At 37.7% G+C, this 23,112-nt stretch overlaps 1 protein-coding gene across 3 annotated transcripts in view; it reads right to left on the reverse strand.

Moving 5' to 3' along the window:
- The window catches only part of MINDY2 (MINDY lysine 48 deubiquitinase 2), a 118,712-nt gene that overhangs the window by 9,302 nt on the left and 86,298 nt on the right, over window positions 1-23,112 (reverse strand). For all 3 annotated transcript variants that reach the window (XM_020981854.2, XM_020981846.2, XM_020981837.2), the window contains one exon: window positions 15,775-15,948. In XM_020981854.2, coding sequence (XP_020837513.1) covers window positions 15,775-15,948 — 174 coding nt within the window. The remainder of the gene's footprint in view (window positions 1-15,774; window positions 15,949-23,112) is intronic.

Here is a 23,112-nt window from a genome sequence, read left to right on the forward strand (position 1 = left end):
GACTTCAAACATATGTCTCTACCGCTGTTAAAAAAAAAGCCTATTGTGCTATATATCTTTCCTTTTTTCAGCCACACTACCTAGAAAAAGCTGTCCACACTCACCTCATATACTTTCTCCCCAATTACTCACTCCTCAATCCCTTGCAATCTAGCTTCTGATCTTATGGCTCAACTGGTACTGCTATTTGCAAAGTTAACAATGATCTCTATTAACTGCCAATTCCTTTGGTCTTTCCTCACTCCTCATCATTCTTAATTTATATGCTACATTTGACACTGTTGAACACCTCTCCTATTGGAATTCTCTCTCTGAGTTTTCATTCAAATACTCTCTGACTTCTGACTACTCTTTCTCAATCTCCTTTGTTGGCTCATCACCCATATTACACCCCTTTATTCTGTGTATTCCAAACACTGTCCTGGATCCTCTATTCTCTCTACACTTTCTCTTCTTAGGAATCCCATCAGTTTTAATGAGATTAATAGTGCTACACACACACACACACACACACACACACACACACTCACACACATACATGTAGATAACTCATAAGTCCACTTAACAAGTCCTAGTTTCTCCCCTGAATTTTAGACTCCTATCACCAATTGCTTGTTTCAAACTGGTTGCTTTAAGGGGCAGCTAGGTGGCGCAGTGGATAGAGCACCAGCCCTGCATTCAGTAGGACCTGAGTTCAAATCCGGCCTCAGACACATAGCACTTAATAGCTGGGTGACCTTGGGCAAGTCACTTAACCCCATTGCCCAACCAAAAACAAAAAGACAAAAAAAAAACTGGTTGCCTTAGAGCCATCTCGTACTCCATATATCCAAAACATAACTCATTCTTCTCCCAAACCTTTCCCCTTTTCAAACTTTTTATTTCTTCTTAAAAAAAATTTTTTTTTGGCAATTGGGGTTAAGTGACTTGCCCAGGGTCACACAGCTAGTAAGTGTCAAGTGTTTGGTCTGAGGCCACATTTGAACTCAGGTCCTCCTGACTTCAGGGCTAGTGCTCTATCCACTGTGCCACCCAGCTGCCCCTTTTTATTTCTTTTAAGAGTCTTTAATTTAAATCTTTCTTTAATTAGTCTCCCAAGTTCATAATGCCAGTATTATCCTTGAATCCTGCCCAACAGCAAGAGATAGAAAGAATTCCTTTAAAGTTACTGTAGATAGCTGCCAGAAGGAAACAATTCAAGTACTGTGGAAACACAATCAGGATAACACAAGATTTAGCAGCTTCTACATTAAAGGACCGCAGGGCATGGAATATAATATTCTGGAGGTCAAAGGAGATAGGATTACAACCAAGAATCACCTACCCAGCAAAACTGAGTATAATCCTTCAGGGAAAATATGGTCATTCGGTGAAATAGAGGACTTTCAAGCATTCCTGATGAAAAGACCACAGCTAAATAGAAAATTTGACTTTCAAATACAGGACTCCAGTGGAACATGAAGAGGTAAACAGGAAAGAGAAATCATAAGAGACTTATTAAGATTGAACTGTTTACATTCCTACACGGAAAGATATTTGTAACTCATGAGAACTTTGTCAGTATTAGGGTAGTTGAAAGAAAAAAATTATATGTATGTATATATAGATAGATAGATAGAGGGCACAGGGTGAGTTGAAGATTAAGGGGTCATATCTGGAGAATAAAATTAAGGGATGAGAGAGGATGATACTCGGAGAAGAAAGGGAGAGCTAGAATGGGGTAAATTATCTCACAAAAAAAAACAGAAAAGAAAAGTCTCTCACAGTGGAGGGGAAACAGGGGAGGGTGAGAGGGAATGAGGGAATCTTATTCTCATAGGATTTGGTTTAAGGAGAGAATAACATACACATTCAATTGGGTATGGAAATGTCTTACCCTACAGGAAAATAGGGGGAGAAGGGGACAAGAGAGCAGGGGGATGATAGAGAGGAGGGCAGATTGGGAAAGAGGGTAATCAGAAGCAAATATTTCTGAGGAGGGACAGGGTCAAAAGAAAGAATAGAATAAATGGGAAGGCAGGATAGGATTAAGGGAAATAGAGTTAGTTTTTCACAACATGTCTACTATGGAAGTGTTTTGCGTAACTGCACATGTACAACCTATATTGAGCTGCTTGCCTTTTCAATGAGGGTGGGTGGGGAGGGAGGAAGGGAGAAAATTTGGAACTCAAAGTTTTAAAAACACATGTTTAAAAAAAATGTTTTCACATGCAACTGGGAAATAAGAAATACAGGAAATGGGGTACAGAAGTCTATCCTGCTCTACAGGAAAACAGAAGGGAAAGGGGATAAGAAAGGGAGGGGGGAGAGATAGAAGAGAAGGCAGACTAGGGGAAGGGGTATTCAGAATGCATGTCATCTTAGGGTGGGGGGAGGGGTGAGCAATTTGGAGCTCAAAAACTTGTGGAAGTGAATGTTGAAAACTAAAATAAATAAATTTATATTTAAAATAAAAAAACCAGAGTTACTGTAGATATTATACAATAGTTAGGAGTCTACCTGCCAAAACAAACCCAGGAACTGTATGAACAAAATTACAAAACACTTTCCACACAAATAAGTCAGATCTAAGTAATTGGAAAAATATCAGTTGCTTATGGATAGGTCAAGCTAATATAATAAAAATGACAATTCTACCTAAATTAATTTACTTATTCAGTGCCACACCAAAGTACCAAAAAGTTATTTTACAGAGCTAGAAAAAAAGGTCCACAATATCAATGGAATTAATGAAAAGAAATGCAAAGGAAGGTGGCCTAGCCATACCAGATGTTAAATTGTATCCTAAAGCAGCGAGCATCAAAACTACTTGGTACTGGCTAAGAAATAGAGTGGTGGATTAATGGAATAGGTTAGGAACACAAGACACAAGAACTCAGGGCTATAGTAATCTACTATTTGACAAATTCAAAGACCTCAGCTTCTGGGATAAGAACTCATTATCTGATAAAAACTGTTGGGAAAACTGGAAAATAATATGGCAGAAACTAAACACAGACCAACATCTTACACTGTATACTAAACTAAAGTAAAAATGGGTACACAATTTAGATATAAAGGCTGATAATATAGGCAAACTGGGAAAGCAATGAATACCTGTTAGATTTGTGGAGAAAGGAAGAATTTATGACCAATCAAGAGACAGAGAACATTATGAAATGCCAAATGGATAATTCTGATTACATTAAATTGAAAAGTTTTTTGCACAAACAAAACCAATGCAACCAAGATTAGGAGGGAAGCAGAAAACTGGGAAAGATTTTTTACAGAACAGTGTCTCTGATAAAGACATCATTTCTAAAATATATGGAGAGCTGAATCTGATTTATAAGAATACAAGTCATACCTCAGTTGATATGATCAAAAGATATGAACAGGTAGTTTCCAGATGAAGAAATTAAAGCTATCTATAGTCATATGAAAAAATGCTCTAAATTACTATTGATTAGAGAAATGAAAATCAAAATAACTCTGACGCACCCCACCACACCTATCAGACTGGTTAACATGATAAAACAGGAAAATGACAAATGTTGGAGAAGATGTGGGAAAATTGGAACACTAATGCATTGTTGGTGGAATTGTGAATTGATCCAACCATTCTGGAGAGCAATCTGGAGCTATGCCCAAAGGGCTACAAAACTGTCCATACCCTTTGACCCAGCAATTACAAATTCTAGGTCTGTATCCCAAAGAGATTATATAAAAAGACTCATATGTACAAAAATATTTATAGCAGCTCTTTGGGTAGTGGCAAAGAATTGGAAATTGAGGGCATGCCAATCAACTGGGGAATGGCTGAACAAGCTGTGGTATGTGAATGTAAAGGAGTACTTTTGTGCTATAAGCAGGCAGACTTCAGAAAAACCTGGAAAGTCTTACATGAATTGATGCTGAATGAAATGAGCAGAACCAGGAGAACATTGTATATACTAACAGCCACATTGTGCTATGACTGACTTTGATAATGCAAGGACTTAAGACAACTCCAAAAGACTCATGGAAAATGCTGTCCACACTCAGAAAAAGAACTATAGAGTTTGAAGGCAGATTGAAGCATTTTATTTGCTCCCTCTCTTTTTTTTTTTTGTTTCTTCTTTCTCGTGGTTTCTCCCATTGGTTCTAATTCTTCTTTACAATTTGACTAATGTGAAAATAGGTTTAATATGAATGCATGTGTAAATCCTATATCAAATTATATGCTGTCTTGGGGTGGGGAAAGGGGAGAGATGGGGAGAAAATTTGGAACTCAAATTTTATAGAAGTGAATGTTGAAAACTAAAACTAAAAATAAATAAAATTTATAAAAAATCCTTGAATTCTCATACTCTCACTCCACAAATCCAATCAGTTGCCAAATCTTGCAGTTTCTACTTCCACAACACATTTCATGCCTGACTCCTTCTCTACTCACACAGCTAACACTTTTGCCTAGATTATTACAGTAGCCTTCTTTAATTGGTCTCCTTCAAATTTTTCTCCATTTCAATCCCTTCTATGTACTCCTGCTATAGTAATTTTCCTTAAGTGTAGATTTGACCATGTTATTCCCCTACTCAATCACTTATTGCCTCTAGGATCAAATGTAAACTCCTTTTTAGCTTTTTTTTTTTTTTTTAGGCAATGGGGTTAAATGACTTGCCCAGGGTCACACAGTAAGTGTTAAGTGTTTGAGGCTGGATTTGAACTCAGGTCCTCCTGACTGCAGGGCCTGTGCTCTATCCACTGCACCACCTAGCTGCCCACTTTATAGCTTTTAAAATCCTTCACACCCTGGCCTAAATTTATCCTTTCTAGCCTCACTGTACATTACTCATCCTCTCATACTCTGTGATCTACTCTAACTAGTTTCTCTTCTTCAGACACAACACTCCATCTCTGTGCCCCTGCACTGTCACTCATTCAGAAATATTCTCCCTTCTTGCATTTGCCCCATAAAACTCCTTTCTTCCTTCAAGTCACAGCTCAAGCACCACCTTCTATAGCATGCCTTTCCTGATTTTCCCAAGTACTAGGTATTCTGCATTTATTCTCTTTATAATTAACATATATGTGTTGTCTCCTCAATTAAAATGTTCACCCCCTGAGAATAGGGGTGGTTTCTTTTTTTTGTACTTGTATCCCTACTACCTTGCACAATGCCTGTGACATAATGGGTGTTTAACAAATGCTTTTTGATTGCTATAAAAATAGTCTACGTTTAAATACCATTTTAAAGTTTGAACACATCTCATTTGCTAACTCATAACAATCTAATGAGGTGATACTGCAGATATTATCATCCCTATTTTGCAGATGAGGAAAGCTAAGGCACAAAGAACTTAAGTGACTCGCCCAAGGTCAGACAGCTTCTAAGTGTCAGAGTTGCGATTTGCCCGATTCCAGCATTCTTTCTACTCTACCACATGTATATTTGTGTGTATGCATGCATGTAGTCATACATGTAATCACACATACATATATACAATTCAGTACTCTAAGGATCAGTGATTTCATTGATGCAGGTACTCTCGTCTCTACCACTGCAGCTCTCAACCTCTTTACCTGGAAGCTCACTTTTAGCCAGACAGGAGGTTCTTTGCCATTTGCTTTGGCCAGATAAGATATATATACAGAAATAGATATAGCACAGGATAATATGTTTTAAATGAAAAATAAAATACAAAGCACTGAACTAAGGCACTGGAGAAGATATATAAAATTTAGATAAAACTTAAGTCTATAGGGGCAGCTAGGTGGTATAGTAGATAGAGTACTGGCCCTGGAGTCAGAAGGAACTGAGCTCAAATCCAGCTTCAGACACCTGACACTTTCTAGCTGTGTGACCCTGGGCAAGTCACTTATCCCCATTGCCTAGCCAAAGAAAAAAAAGAAAGAAAAAGAAAACAGGAAAAAAACACTCTAGGACCTCATTAAGTTTATGGTCTATTAGTAGGATATGATACATATATAGATAACTATAATGCAGAATAAGAAGTTGTAAATGCAAAATAAAACAGTAAGTGAAGCCTAAGGGTAAAGTGTGAGTGGGAAAAGTTTCATGGAAGAGGGGATATCTGAACTGAGATTTCAGGGATGAACAGCAATTCAATGTGAACAGGTAGAGGGAGAACATTCTCATCTCAGGGAGTGGGTAAAGTATAAAATCATAAAGGCAAACAAGCTGAGGAACAGAGAACAGCACAGTTTGGCTGATGCATAGATTACATAAAGTATTCTATGTAATATGTCAGAATAATAAGACACAAAGACAGCAAAAAATAGCCACTGAAATGTTTTTTTTTTTTTTTAGCAGAAGCGTAACATGAACAGATTTAATGCACATAGAATTTGAAAGGATTAGGGCTGTAAATAAAGTTCTGAGAGTCAACTGTAGAGAGGTCATCACTGAGGTTTCAGGAATGAATGAGCTGGTCAAAGGAAAGAGTAGAAAGAGAACAGAGTCAATAACAGAACCTTTGGGAATACCCACCTTCAGAGGTCAGGATGAGGAGCCATTAGAGGAGACAATAAAAAAAATAATTAGCGAGGAAGCAGAAGAATTAGAAGGGTGGTGGTTTTGAACTCAAGGAAGTAAAAGTTGTCCACAAGCTGCAGAAAGATCAAGGAGGATGCATCAGAAACAAGTCTTTTTTAGCTTGGCAGGTTTGGCCAGAGTAAGTGCTCTTCTGAGAACTTAAAGAACCCTGCGTTATATCCACACCATGCAGAGGCACTGGAGTGGGGCTTCAATAGAAGGTATGTATGTATTAGTGAGAAGGAGATTGGTTTTTTCAATCCAACATTCCAGACCTTGTATATCCAAAAGGTGTTATCCTACTAAGTAGCCACCCATTTAAATTTATCTTTAACAGAACATTTACCATTAATGAATATAAAAGAATATATTATGAAGCTTTTACAGTATAATACTTTCATAATGATGAAAATTGTAGTGGTACCAACTCTGTCTTGAGAAAATATAACTTTTTGTTCTCTGTATTCTAGTAAATTCTTTCTCTAGGATGTTTCCTAGAACTATGTCCTTCCACCACACACTACGTTAGCTCAACTGTAGTTACCTCACAACTAAACTACAACAGCTATTTAGCCAAGCCAATCTTCCTGACTCCAATTTTCCTGTTCTAATCTAGCCTAAGTAGTTGGCAGAAAACTTTGTCTATCAATTTTAAGAGGGTGGAACTAAGATATAATATTCCTTGATAGTATCACAAGAGAATGCATATGTGGGAATTTTTATAGAAAAATTCAAGCTGGCCTGTTTACTCAAAATGATTTTTATTCCATAGTACACTGCACTTTCTCAACTATTTATTGTATCAAAGCCAGGAAAGTTTTTGCAAACCATAGCCTACAAGAGACCATAGAGAAACACAATTGCCAGAAAGCAAATACAAGATCCCTCTGGCTTACAGTTTGTTGATAATAAAACAGCATTTGGTTCAATAGAACAAAATACTGTTTTTAAAGGCTTTCCTTGGGGCAGCTAGGTGGTGCAGTGGATAGAGCATCGACCCGGAAGTAGGGACAACCTGAGTTCAAATGTGGCCTCAGACCAAACACTTGACACTTACTAGCTGTGTGACCCTGGGCAAGTCACTTAACCCCAATTGCCAAAAAATCTAAAAAAAAAAAGGCTTTCCTTGAACAATGTATCTCCCATGAATATATTAAAATAGTATAAGAATCTTTGAAAAATAAGAGTGTATGAAAGGAAGTAATGTGTAATGTGGAAGTAATGTGGTCTCGAAATATAGACTACAGCTAAACTGTGAAAGAAGCCCATTCTGTATTTGGATAGTTTTAATTGCTAAATATTTTTTCTTTTCATCAAGACTAACTTTGTTTTGACAACTTTCCCCTATTGCCTTTTGGGGCCAAACAGAATAAATCTAATCCCTCCTTCCACACAACAGTCCTTCAAACACTTGAAGTCAGCTATCATATTCATCCTAAAGCTCCTCTTTTCAAGGTGGCTAAAGATCCTCACGTTCCCTCAACCAACTTTCATTTGGCTTGAACAATTTACCATCCTGGCCGGCCCCCTATATCCTTCCTCAAGTGTGGTACTCATAATGGAACACAATACTACAGATGTGATGTGATTAGGGCCTAAAGTTGGATTATAGCCTCATTTTTCTGGGATAATGTACCTCTCAAAGTAGTTTAAAATCACATTTGTATAACATAAATGAAATCAACAGTAAGAGATTCCCAAACTCAGATTAATAGCTGAACTCAATTCAATTTTGGCTTCAAAAAACAAATGCTGAAATGCATTTTGCTCTGTGTGGCAGAAAGGTAAGGTATACTATCAATGTGGAATGTTAAATATGTGGTCAAACTTGGTCATTTTGTTGGGTTTGTTTTACTCAACTGTTTTCTTTGTTAACAAGGAAGGATTCAATAGGGAAATGATACTGTAAAAAAACCCAAACAAAACATAAGGAATTGTCTCAAGATTTCCTGAGCTTATTTTAAAGTAGCATTTGAAAGAATAAATTGATATAGTTAATATATCTGTCATAGCTTAAGACTAATTGGGAAAGGCTAATTATCAAACTAATGTTGCTAAACTTAAAAAATAACATTACCTTTCTTGTATGACATATTTAAACTGCTGACTCTCATTGAACTTGCAGTCCAATAAAATCTTGAGACTTCTTTCAGATGAACCATCAAACCATTCTTCCCTCATCTTATTTGTGAAGTTGATTTTTATAAACAAAAGTGTAAAACTTTACATTTACTCCTCTTAAATCACATTATCTTTTTCAATTTGTTCCTATGTTCCAGCCTATCAAAATGATTTCGAATACTGACTCTTATCTAGTGTGTTAACTATTTCTCTCACCTTTATGTCATCTGTAAATTTGGTATGCACATAATTTTTGCCTTTATCCCTCTGTGCTTTATCTATGCTTTATCCTGCATATATCTCATTTGTACACAACTGCTTGCAAGTTGTCTTACCCTGTGTAATCCTAGAGAAAAGGGACTGTTTTTTGCCACTCTTTGCATTCCCAGTGATTAGCACAGTGCCTGTCGAAGAAAAGGTGTTTAATAAATGCTTGTTGTCTTGACTTCCAGTCATTGATAAAAATGATAAACAGCAAATAGTCAGGCACAGATCCCTGAGACATTCCACTGGAAATATCCTTTTAGGTTGACATCAAATGACTGGTTATTACTGTCTAGCTCTGGCCAGTCAGTCAATAAACATTTATTAAGTGTCTGTTATGTGCCAGGCATCGTAGTAAGTGATGAGGGTACAAAAAGACACAGACAGTCCCAGCCACCAAGGAAGCTCACAAGCTAATGGGGGAGACGACAAACAAACAAATATATACAGGATAAAGAGCAAATAACTAAGAGGCAAAAGGCACTAGATTTAAAAGAGGCTGGAAAAGACTTCCTGTAGAAGATGAGATTTTAGTTGGGACTCGAAGCCAGGAAGGCAGTATTTGGAGATAAGGAAGGAGAGCACTCCAGACACGGGAAAAGCCAGAGAAAATGCCCAGAGCTGAGAGAGGTGGAGTGTCTTGTTCAAGGAACAACATGAAGGCCAGTGCCACTGGATTGAAGAGTATGTGGCAAGGAGGAAGCTTTACTTAGGAGGGGATTAAGTTATGAAGTGAAGTACTGAATGCCAACAAAGGATCTTCTATTTTGTATGGAAGCGACAGGAAGTCAGTGGAGGTCATTGAGTGGGGGCAAGGAGGTGGGTAGTTGACAAGGTCAGACTTGTGCTTTAGGAAAATCACTTTGGTGGCTGGAGAATGGACTGGACTCGGGAGAAATCTGAGGCAGGAAGACTCACCAGCAGCTATTGCAATAGTCAAGGCATGAGGTGATGAGGCCTGCAGCAAAGTGGTGGCACTGTCAGAAGAGAAAAGGGGCCCATTTGGGAGATGTTGCAAAGATGAAACTGACAGCCCTTGGCAACAGCTTGGATATACAGGTAGTATAAGAGAAGCATAATGAGGAGTTGAGGATGACCTCTAGGTTGCAAGGCTGAAGGAATAGGACAGCAGTGTTTTACTCTTTACAGGAATAGAGAAGATAGGAGAGGGGAAGAATTTAGAGGGAAAGATAATGAGTCCAGTTTTGGACATATTGAGTGCAAGATGTCTACTGGACACCCAGTTCGAGATATCTGAAAAGCATTTGGAGATGTGAGACCTGGAAAGTCAGCAGAGAAAGTAGATCAAGATAGGTAGATTTGAGAATGATCAGCAGAGAGATGGTAATTAGATCCACGGGAGCAGATGAGATCACCAAATGAAATAGTAGAGAAGGAGAAGAAAAGAAGATCCAGGACAGAACCCTGTGACAGAGAACATGATCTGGATGAAGATCCAGTAAAGCAGACTAAGAAGAAGTGGTCTGATAGGCACGAGGAGAACCAGGGAAGAGTGTTAAGGAGAGAGTGATCAATAGGGTCAAAGGCTGCAGAGAGGTCGAGGAGAATGGGAACTGAGAAAAAGCCAATAGATTTGGCAATTAAGAGATAATTGGTAACTTTGGAAAGAGCAGTTTCTGTGGAATGATAAGGCTGAAAGCCAGAATGTAAGGGGTTATGAAGAGAGTAAGAAGAGTAGAGGCACCTGCTATAGATGGCCTTTTCAAGGAGTTAAGCTAAAAAGTGTAGAAGAAATAGATACACAATGACGGCAGCAGGGATGGAAATTCTGAATCCACCTAACTATAATTATCTTCCAAGTCACATCCACCTGTAAGCATTAAGTATCTTTTCTGTGCCAGGTTCTGGGAATATAAAGATAAAAATGAAAAAGTCTTTGCCCTCAAAGACTCACATTCTATAGAGGAAGATAGTATGTACACACCAAATAAATAAAGGGTAGTTTGTAGGAAAAAGGCACTAGTAGCTGGTGGTGGTGGGGTTATGAATGGGTTTAGAAGATGGCATGGGCTGAATTCTGAAGGAACCAAGGTATTCTAAGAGGCGGAGGTGATGAGGGTGCATTCAATGGATAGGGTCAATCAGTACAAAAGCATGGAGATGGGAAATGAAGTACTGTGTATGAGGAACAGCTCACAGCTATAGCCCAGTTTACCTAGAAGTCCAGTTTGGGTGGACCAGAGTATGTGAGAGGGGTGTAACGCACTGATAAAATCTAGGTAAATAGCTATCTACAGAATTGTCCTGATCTACCAGTTCAGAGATCATGCCTAAAAAACAAATATGCACAGTCTGGCATCACCTGTTCATGACAAAACTAGGAAGGCTCTCTGGGATCACGACTTCCTTTTCGAGATATTCACTAACCATCCCTTTTTAAAATATATATTTTGGGGCAGCTAGATGGCATGGTAGATAGAGCACCGGCCCTGGAGTCAGGAGGACCTCAGTTCAAATCCGGCTTCAGACACTTAACACTCACTAGCTGTGTGACCCTGCGCAAGTCACTTAACCCTATTGCCTAGCAAAATACAAAAAAAAATTTTAATAATAATAATAAAATCCATATTTTTATTGACATCTTTTGTGTTTCTAACACCATTACTTCTGAATATAACCTTCCCGAAAGAATAAAAAAGGAAGAAAAAAAAGCAGTTCAGAAAATTAAACAACACATTGAATGAATCTAATAATGCGTGAGATCATCCACACACTTAGTTCCTTATCTCTGCAAAAGAAGGTAGGTATATATATTATTTAAATTTAAATTTTATTAATTTATTTTGATTTATCAACAATCACTTCCATATGCTTTTGAGTTGAAAATTTTTCTCCCCCTTCCTCCTTCCTACCCTCCCCAATCTGATATAGGCTTTACATTTGCGCATTCCTATTAAACATATTTTCAAATTAGTGAAGTTGTAAGTAAAAATTAAAACCAACAGGAGGAGCCATCAGAAAGATGAAACAAAACTCAACAGAAAGTAAAAATAAGTGATAGCGATTCGACTTCCATAGTTCTTTCTTTGGATGTGGACAGCATTTTCCATCCCGAGGTCTCTGGAGATGTCTTAGATCCTTGTAATGCTGAGAAGGGTTCAGTTTAACAATCTTAGTCATTGCCTAACGTGGCTGTTATTGTGTACAAAGTCCTCTTGGTTCTGCTCACTTCACTCAGCATCAGACCATATAAGTCTTTCCAGGTTTTTCTGAAGTCAGCCTGTTCATCATTTCTTATAGCACAATAGTATTCCATTACATTCATATACCACAACTTGCTCAGCCATTCCCCAATTGATGGGCATCCTCTCAATTTCCAATTCTTATCCATCACAAAAAGAGCTGCTATAAATATTTTTGTACATGTGAGTCCTTTTCCCATTTGTTTGATCTCTTTGGGATATAGCCCTAGGAGTGCTATTGCTGGATCAAAGGGCATGCACATTTTTGTAGCCCTTTGGGCATAGTTCCAAATTGTTCTCCAGAATGGTTGGCTTATTTCACAGCTCCACCAACAATGTATTAGTGTTCCAATTTTCCCACATCTTTTCCAACATTTATCATTTTCCTGTTTTGTCATGCTGGCCAATCTGATAGGTGTGATGTGGTACCTCAGGGTTGTTTTGATTTGCATTTCTCTAATCAATAACAATTTAGAGCATTTTTCCATATGACTATAGATGGCTTTAATTTCTTCATCTGAGAACTGTCTGTTCATATCCTTTGACCATTTATCAATTGGGGAATGGCTTGTGTTGTTATAAATTTGTCTTAATTCTCTATATATTTTAGAAATGAGGCCTTTATCAGAGAGACTGGTTGTAAAAATTCTTTCCCAATTTTCTAGGAAGGCATATTTTCTTAACTCCTCTCTATAATTATTAAGCATTCAGTTTCATTTTTTTGACCACATTTTAAATAAGACATAATAGAATTGTGGCAATAATGAAAATCATGCTCACTGGCTTAAAATTTGCAGAGTCTACTCTCTTCCTGTTCTTGAAAATTGGGATATTTGTACTTTTCAAGTTCTTTATGATCTTTCAAAATTCATTAATAGCAGGTTTAGCATTCTTATCTTCTAGTTCTTTCAGTATCAAAAGATGAAGTTTATTCAGGTTACATGACAGAAACTTATCAAGAGTAGATAAGTGCTCTTATTGTCTCCTTACTTTGAAAAATTAATTATTTATAAATTTATGTAAGATCCCAAGCCTGCAATACAGCTATCAACATAAAAATACTGTTGAGTTTAAGTCTCTATTAAAGTAAAAAGGAGATTATATTTCAGAAGGCACTAGAGATTATCTTCTTTTTTTCTCTTTGACTATTTAAAATTTTTTTATTTTATTCTCAGTTCCAAATTCTTTCCCTCCCTTCAACCTTTCCTCCACTCTTTGAGAAGGCAAGAGATACAATACTCATAACACATTTAAAGTCATGCAAAACATATTACCATATTGACACAAGTGATGCTAATTAAGAAAAGAGTTCTTAATTCAAATAAGGTAAATGAGGCATAAAAAATTTATGATTTCATTACCATAATTCTTTACTACAGATTTGTAGCATGACATTCTAAAAACAAAAATAAAACTATTAGAGAATCAAAAATCAGTCAATCAAAAAGAATATATGCCTAAACCAAAAGTGTTATATCTCAGCTGAAAAAAAAATTAAGTAGACTTATTTTGCTACATACTTATAACAAGTAGAAGATACAAATCATCAGTGGTAACCTGAAACTTTTTATTACTGGGTATGAAATCCTTTGTAATTTGTTTTTCAATTCTTGTTGAACTATTCTTTGTGAAAATAATGAATAAAAAGGATATGAACCCAAACCAACTAGCCATTTTGCAGCAATTAGCCTTTATGAGTGCCTGCAAGGCTCCAGGAATTGTGCTAAGTGTTTGGGACATAATGAAAAGCAAAAAACAGTCCCAGCTCTCCAGGAGCTCACAGTCTAATGGAGGAGACAGCATGCAAATAACTATGTATAAACAAGATATACAAAGGATAAATTGGAGAAAATTTAAGACTGAAGGCAAAATTAAAGAACAGTGGGAAAGTTTTTTTGCAGAAGGTGAGACTTTAGCTGATACTTCAAGGGAAGCCAGGAGACAGAGATGAAGTGGGAGAGTGTTTCAGGAATGAAAGACAATTAGTGAAAATGTCCAGAGCTGAGAGATAAGAGTGTCTAGTGGGAGGAATAGCAAGGAAACCTGTATCCTTGGACCTCAGAGTATCTTAAGCAGATTAAGGTGTAAGGAGCCAGGTTATGAAGGACTTTAAAAGCCAAATAGAGGATTTACTTGATTCTACAGGTTACAGGGAGCCCCTGAAGCTCATTAAGTAGAGGAATGATATGTTAAAACCCATATTCTAGGAAAATCAATTTGACAGCTGAGTGGAGGATAGATTAGAGTAGAAAAAAAACTTAAGGCAAGGAAACCACCTAGTATTATTACAATAGTCCAGCTGTGAGATGATGAAGGCCTGCACCAGCATGGTGGCAGTGTCAGAGGAAAGAAGTCGGCATGTACAAGAAACGTGAAGGTGGAAACCACAAGACTTGACCACTGATTGCATACAGGGGTGAGAGAGTAAGGAATTGAGGATGACACTTAGATTGTGAGCCTGGGTGACTTGGATGATGGTGGCAGTACTCTCCAAAGTAATTGAGAAGCTGTCAAAGTAACTCTGTAAAGTGAGAGGGAAGTCAGGAAGAGGGAAGGATTTTGGGGAGAAAGATAGTAAGTTCAGATTCAGACATGTTGAGTTTAAGAGCTCCACTAGTTTGAGATGTTTAATACTTAGTTGGAGATGTAAGACTGGAGATCAGGAAAGAGGTTAGACCTGGACAAGTAAATCTTAGAATAATGTGTATTGAGTTGATAACTGAAACCATGAAAGCTGATGAGATCACCAAGTGAAATTATATAGAGAAAAGAAGAGGGCCAAGGGCATGGCTTTGGAAGACATAATCTGGTATGACCTGGATGAAGATCCAGCAAAGGAGACTGAGAAGGAATGGTCAGACAGGTAGGAGGAGAACCAGGAAATAGCAGTGTTCCAAAAAATTAGGCAGTACCAAGGAGAAGAGGGAAATCACACTGTCAAAGTCTATAGGGAAGTCAAGAAGGATAAGGATTGAGCAAAGGTCATTAGATGTGGCAATTAAGAGATCTTTTGTAATTTTGGAGGGAGCAGTTTCAGTTGAATAATAAGAATGGAAGCCAGACTGCAAAGAGTTAAGAAGAGATTGAGATGAAAGGAAATAGAGGTATCTATTGTTGATGGTTTTATTAAGGAGATTAACCATAAAAGGACCGCTATAAGACAACAGCTAGTGGCAACAGAGGGATCAAGTGAGGTTTTTCTGAGGATGGAGGAGACATGGACATGCTTTCAGGTAGTAGAGAAGCAACTAATAGACAGGGAGTAACTGAAGATTAGTGACAATAGGGATGATAGAGGGTCTAGAATCTACTAGAAAAGATAGGATTGAATTGGGCAACCTTTTAAAGTGCAAATTAATTCAGGCATGTAAATTCCACTCATCCATAATAAGTTTCTCTACTTAACATACAGACACTCAAAAGCTTAAGTGGAGATATTAAAAAAAATTCCTACTACTTCATGTTTCTTCCCTTTTTTCCCTCCCAACCAAATTTACCATCCCTAATAACAATTCAGAAATAAGTTAGTAACACAAGTGACAAGTTGGCAAATTAACTTCTCAGCACTATATTAATTTATTAAATCTTAGTTGCAAAGAAATACTTTGGAAACATGTTTATTTCTGAATGGAATGGGCATTTTAAAAAGGGGAAAAAAAGCTGACTTACCTGATCAATCTGATCTTGTTGCCCTCTATATACAGTTTCTGGATCTGAGGGAGGCCTCAGACGGAATTCTGAGTCACAGAAATTTCCATCACCATCTACATTGTGTAGACTTTCCCAAACAACTTTTTCTTCAGTAAGAAAGCCCTGGTCTGTTACCAGCAAATATAGTTGACCCTTAATAAAAAATAATGAACGAATAGAGAGTTAAACTGGCAAACATCATTTAGCATAGTATTTAGGAGGAATTGTGTGGTTTGGTTTTTAAAGAGTATTTATCATTTCTCAATCTTTACAGCATTTAGGCAGTCTGCTGGTAAAATCTGTTTGTATAACCTTCTGAATCTAGCTATTCCAGTTTTAAATTAGTACATTTCAGCATAAACAGAAATAGAAGCTCTCATTCAGAATATCCAATTAATAAATGAATTACAAATATAAATTTTGGGGAATATCATGTCAAGAATTAGAAAAATGCTGTAAAAAATACCAGGTAAAACATAAGAAACTGACATAACAAAAAATGAAAAAACTAAGATAGTTATCAATAAAATTACACTCCCTTTTTACCTCTTTAGGCAGACAGTACCTCTGGTGGTTCTCCTACCTTTCTAAACCCTCTCTCCTCACACTCCCATCCCTTCATATTCCCTTAAATACGGATATTCCCAAGGCTTGATGCCTTTATCTCCTCTCAACATACCCTATCCCTAGGTTTATTTCATCCATTCCTACAACTTCAGTTATAATTTCTATGCAAATGTTATACAAATCTCATAAATTCAATAGGATTCAAGCATTCTGAGAACAGATAACATTTCACTTTTGTCTCTACATTTACCTAACAATGCCATAGGATGTACTTGATAACGTTGGTTTTCCTCTCCTTTTTCCCCTCTCCCTCCAAATCCCTCCTCTTGCTTATATATTCCAAATCTACGTTTACACACACTAAAAAACATTCAGAGGAAAAAAAAGTGTCTAGAATGGTAAAGGCCTCAAGATCATACCACATGAGGATCATTTGAAAGTACTAGGGATATTTAGTCTAAAGAAGAGAAGAGTTGGGGGAAACATAACTGTAATTAGTATCTGGAAGGCTAACAACTGAAGGAGAGACAAGATCTATTTTATTTGGTCTTAGAAGGAAGAACTAGGAGCAATAAGAAAAATTTGTACAAAGACGAATTTAAATGTGATAGAAGAAAAAGTTTCCTAACAATTTATACAAAAATGGGGTGAGTACCTCATGAGATAATGGGTCCCTCATTACTGAAGGACTTTAAGCAACAGCTGTATAGTCACTTGCTTGTTATGTTAGAGAAGGGATTTTTATTCAGATTTAGATTGAACTAGATAGCCTTTGGGTGTCTCTTCCAAATCTGAGCTACGATTCTCTACCTCCAATCTTATATAAAGCTCCAAAACCATGTTTTCAAACACAAATTTCTGCTCCAAGTGAATGTCCGAATGGAACCTCAAATTAAAGAATTCCAAAAGGGAATTCCTTGTGTTTTCTTAAAACCTGCATGTGCTTCTAATATGTATATTTTTGTTGATGGCACTATCATCTTCCCACAAACTCAGTCATCTTTCACTCTTTTCACATCTTTCCTCATCCTCTATATCTGTTAAGTCTTATCAACTTTATAACTCTATGGTCCTATCATTTTGGAAGGCAATTTAGAACTATAACAAAAAAATCATTAAACTTTGCATACCCTTTGACTCAGCATTTCAACTCCAGAAGAATGATGATGCATGTTTCCCACCTTCTGACAGAGAAGTGATGGAATAGAGGTGCAGAATGAGATGTATATTTTCACACACTACCAATGTGTTAATTTGTTTTGCTTGACTGTATTTTTTACAATTGAGAATTGTAAAGGAGGAGAGTACGTAGGCAATAGAATAAATAGGCAACAGAATAAAATAGATATAAAATAGAATAAAAGAACATATCAAAGGAAAAAAACACAGAAGAGAGCAGAAGAAAGTTCAGAAGGGGACACAAGTCGGGCAGTGTTGGTACTATCATGTTAAATTTAATACATACTTTAAAAGTAAGTTGTATGTAACAGAAATTCATGGTTTCATAGACGATCCTCTTTTTCTATTTTTTTATATGTTGAAATGTTCATGCTTGTTGTGAAATGGCAAGTGGTCTGGGCCTGGAATCAGGAAGACCTGAGTTCAAATCCAGCCTCAGACACTTACTAGCCGTGTGACCCTGATCAAGTCATTTCCTACCAGCTTCACTCCTTGGACTGGACTCCACCATGGCCTCTGGAAATCTCATCATGAGAAAACTGATCCTTTGAGAATACACCAACTTTGGTGTTCAGACTTCATCAGTACCCTCTGTCCCTCTGACTGGAAGACAAAGAACTCCTCTCAAAGCTCCTTTTCAAAGAGAGTTCTCCCAGGCCAGCCACCTCTTCATTTCTCACCAGCTTGCACTCCTTTGGATTGGACTCCATTCTGCCTCCATGCTGGGTAGCTTTTATTGCCCTCTCCTCCCTTTTCAGCTTCCTTTTGTGTGTTGACTTCCCTCATTAAAATGAAAAAAAAATTTTTTTTGGCAATTGGGGTTAAGTGACTTGCTCAGGGTCACACAGTTAGTAAGTGTCAAGTGTTTGGTCTGAGGCTGGATTTGAACTCAGGTCCTCTTGACTTCAGGGCTGGTGCTCTATCCACTGTGCCACCTAACTGCCCCAAAATGGAAGATCTTTGAGGGCAGGGACTATCTTTTCTTTTTCATATTTGTATCTCTAGCACTTAGCACAATGCCTGGCACAAAGTAGGTGCTTAATAAATGTCTACTGATTGACTGATCTGAGTTCAAATCTAGCCTCAGACCAAACACTTGACACTTACTAACTGTGTGACTATGGTCAAGTCTTGTAAAATGGGGGTAATAATAGCACCTGTCACCCAGAGTTGTTGAGGACCTATGATACAATGTTTGTTAAGTGTTTAGTACAGTGTCTAGAACATAACAGAAGGTATTTAATAAATGCTTGTTTCCTTCCTTCAAGTTCATAATAAATAAATAAACACATGTATGTATGTATGTACGTATGTATATATCTCTATCATCTCCCTCTTGGTCTAATTCTCTCCATTCACCAACACAACTCTACTTCAAGTCCTCATTAGCTCTCTGGATTATAATGGCCTAACTCTTCTCCCTGTCTCCAGTGTCATATATAACCTCTTACAACCATGCTATCCTTCATGTCAGTACATCTGTGCCAGAACTCCCTCAACCCACCCATCCACAGCTCAGCATATAAATCTTAGAGGCCTGCTTGAGGCTGGAGAAATTAAGTGACTTACCCTTACAGTCATTGTTACTAGGTGTCAAGTATGATATTTGAATCCAGGTTTTCCTGAATTCAAGTCCAGCACTCTACTCTCCATCCCTAATCCAGCTGCAGCAACAATCTCAATGAACAGATCTGGTCATATCACTCCCTTTTTCAAAAACTCCTGGCATCTTTCTAGTGACTATGGAAGAAATATAAAAATCCCTGTGTGGCAATACAGTCCTCCACAATTGGCTTCAATCTACTGCTCTCATTTTACACTATTTCATATATATTACTTGAAGTTCCAACCAAACTATACTAAAAGTAATTTCCTCATCTTGTCCTGAATTTGCCCAGATGCTCTTGCTTCCCCTATTCCTGGAGATGGGCTTATATTCTCCACCTTTAGAACCTAAGGTCCCTGGGGCAATAATCTACATCCATTTTATCTTTATATCCCCAGCATACCATTGAGAGCTCTGGAGACAGTAAATAATAAATGCTTACTGACTTCAATATTTCCCCATTTTCCTTCTCCTAATCAAAATTTTAGCCATTTTACAGCTGTAGCACTTTATGAATGGATACACTAGGAAACAGAGAAGATCAAACTTTAAGGGGGAAAAAGTGGAAGCTATTAGTTAAAATCTGTAGAATAAAATACAAGAAATGAGTATTTTTGAGAACCTACTGTATCTTCAGCATTATGTAAGAATTCCTGCCTTGGTGCAGTTTTTCCTATTCTTCCTATCATTCCCATTGAAAGATCAAGAATTAGTTACAATTAAACACTTACAACCTATATGAAAAGTAATCACAAGTGTGATATTTAGATCTTAGAGGTTTATATGTTAACATTAGCTTTGGGCAGGTTTAAATAAGAGAAATTCATTAAGATAACTATCATTTCTTTTTTAAATTCAATTCATAGCATACTTACTATAGCTAGCATTAGAACTTGGTGGCTTTCTATGTGGTGAGATTTCAAGGCTGCTTTATAGCCCTCACCCCTCCCAACATAGCTGATCTTACAAACTGCCTAAAATTTATAAATAGGCAACAAGGCTTTCATGCCATAATTTGAGCTAAGGATTAAAATGCAAATACTCTAACGAGATAATAAACCAAAAACTAATTCATATTAAGATATAAATGACTTAACTAGATCTTTTTTTCCTACAACAGGCTCTGATGGGGGAACGGTGAAGGAGGAAAGCATATCAAGGCACTGGAAAAAATAAAAAGGGAAAACAACATCTGGAATAGTGAGAAAGGCACAAAAAGAGATGGGGAACTAATGACAAATCTTAAATATTTCATAATTTTGCTTAGTATTGGCCTTAGGTAGCACTGTGCTAGATATTGTACTAACTACTAATAACATTTCAGGATATTAAAGAAATATACAACACGGCTCCCTTCTTAACTGAGTATATAATCGACTGGGGCGAACAAAATAAATGAAACAGTTAACACAAGATAGTATCTGATTATATGTTCAAAAGAGTAGCAGATAGTACACACTAAAAAATATTTCTAAGAAATGAGGTTATCATTGTGGCCTGGAATAATCCAAGGGAAGTTTCATGGAAGTGATGGGGCTTGATCTGGGTAGTATGTAGATGGGTAGAGATTATAGAAGGAAAATGTAGTTGAGGGCAACAGCATGATCAAATGAATGAAGGATTCAAAATGGCATATTTGAGTTTACGCTAAGAGCATGATTCAAAACATAAGACTACTATGGAGAAAACACCATGAGGATTTAGCTTAATTCTTCCAGGTACTTCTCTTCTTCTCCTTAACTCTGAAGTGTGGTTTCTGACTTCACCAGTCAAGTAACGTTCACATCTCCAATAACCTACTAGACATTTTGAACTAGATGTTTTAGACATCTTAAACTCAGTATGTCCAAAATGGAACTCTTTTCTTTTCCCCTCAAGTCCTTCCCTCTTCCTAATTTCCTGATTACTCAAGAGGGTCCCATCATCCTCCCAGTCACCTAGGCTTACAACTTCGGTGCTATCCTGTACTCACTTCTTTTCACCTATATCTAATCTGTTGCCAAGTTCCGCCATTTCTACCTTTATAACATCTCTCATATACTCTCCTTTCTCTCCTCTGACCTTATAACCACCTTGGTAGAGGCCTTTATCACTGCATGCCTAGACTAAGTCTCTTGCCAGTCCAGTCTATACTCGGCTGTCAAATGGATTTCCCTAAAATGTAGGACTGACCATGTCACATCCCCTCCATCCCATTCAATCACCTTCACAGGCTCCATACTGCCTCCAGGACCAAAATTAAAATCTGTCTTTTTTTTTTGGCTTTTTGGTGAGGCGATTGAGGTTAAGTGACTTGCCCAGGGTCACACAGCTAGTAAGTGTTAAGTGTCTGAGGCTGGACTTAAACTTAGGTCCTCCTGACTCCAAGGCCAGAGCTCTATTCACTGTGCCACCTAACTGCCCCTAAATCTGTTTGTCTTTTAAAGCCTCATAAGTAGGCCCTTCCCTACCTTTCCAGTCTTCTTACTCCTCACATCCCTATCACTCCCACCACGTACTCTATAATCCTGTCACACTGGCTTCCTGGCTTTTCCTCACACTAGACACCCAACTCTCAATTGCGGGCATTTTCACTGGCTGTGTGGAACTTTTTCTATCCTCATCTCCACCTATGAATTTTCCCTTTCTTCAAGTCTCAGCTAACATCCCACCTTCTGCAAGAAGTCTCTCACAGATATCCCCTTTAATGCTAGTGTCTTCCCTCTGATAATTATCTACAATTAATCTTGATTTGTACATAGTTTGCATGTTGTGTTCCCCATTAGACTGTAAGCTCTTTGAAAGCAGAGACTGTCTCTCACTTTTTTATCCACAGTACTTAGCACAGTGCCAGATATGCAGTAGGTGTTTAACAAATGCGCATTGACTGACAACATTCAGTGTCTTCTCTTTACTCCTATCTCTAGCATCTCAGTTCTTCATCTGAGACTTTGTGGCAGACCAGGTCCTGCAGTTCCTACACTCTTACAGAGAATGGTCAAGGTCTTATATTTGGTGCTGACCTCTATCACCTGGACTGCTTCCACCTTACCAGGTGTGTCGGTACTCAGAGTACTACTACTTGGCCCTCATAAATCATCCTGCTTCAGAGGACTGAGATCTTTAGATTCTGCTGGTGTATTTTTAGTTGGACTGCTCTAGACATCAGGCTCTCCTGTGTTTCTTTCTTCACACTGCAGGGTTGGGGAGTGGCACTCTGGGCTTCCTTGCTCCCTCTCCCCAACTCCCATACAGAATGCTACAGGCTTTATGTGTCCCTGGAGTGCCTTTGGTCAAGTGCTGGCAAGCTTTTGCCATCATCTGTACTCAGATGATTGCCAGAACTAATTTCCATAGGCCTCAGCTCTATTATTGGGTAGTCCTGGGTTGGATGACAATGCCTACCATAGTTTCTCTTTAGATTTGCCAAATATTCAGTTTGGTGCTATATAAAGATCTTTGTTGCTGTACATGTGGAAGAGCAATGGGTCTCTGGAATCATTCACACAGCTATCCTAATCAGGAGTGCCAATACAGTAAACTCTCAAACAGATCTGGATCTAGTATGTGCCTGAGGGATAGCGGCAGCAATTTGTTTGTAAATTGCTGCTTTCTTTTCTTAGTTGTGGATCTTAAAGTGTAGATCTTTCCATCATGGGCCCTAGGACAACAGGTCAAGTCAAACTGAAAACATGGGAAGAACCACACGCACTTTATTTAGTGAAAATATTCGAGACTGTACTGATCCATTAGTACTTGTGATGAAGATTAGAAAGCTTTTAGAAGTTGCCACCACTACTCAAACATAGCTTTGATGCAAAAAGCTTCCAGTTTTAAATATTCTTGTAGCCTCGGTTCAGCGCCATTGTGTTTAAACTAGATGGAGTTTTAGGTACAGGGGAAAAAATGAAAATCTTGAGCCCCAGAAATATTTTTAAATTATGTTTCCAACCTTTGTAATGAATAACCATATCAGGTAGGAACAC

Source organism: Phascolarctos cinereus, unplaced genomic scaffold (assembly GCF_003287225.1).
Source record: "Phascolarctos cinereus isolate Bilbo 61053 unplaced genomic scaffold, phaCin_HiC Scaffold_3;HRSCAF=262, whole genome shotgun sequence".
Lineage (NCBI taxonomy): Eukaryota > Metazoa > Chordata > Mammalia > Diprotodontia > Phascolarctidae > Phascolarctos > Phascolarctos cinereus.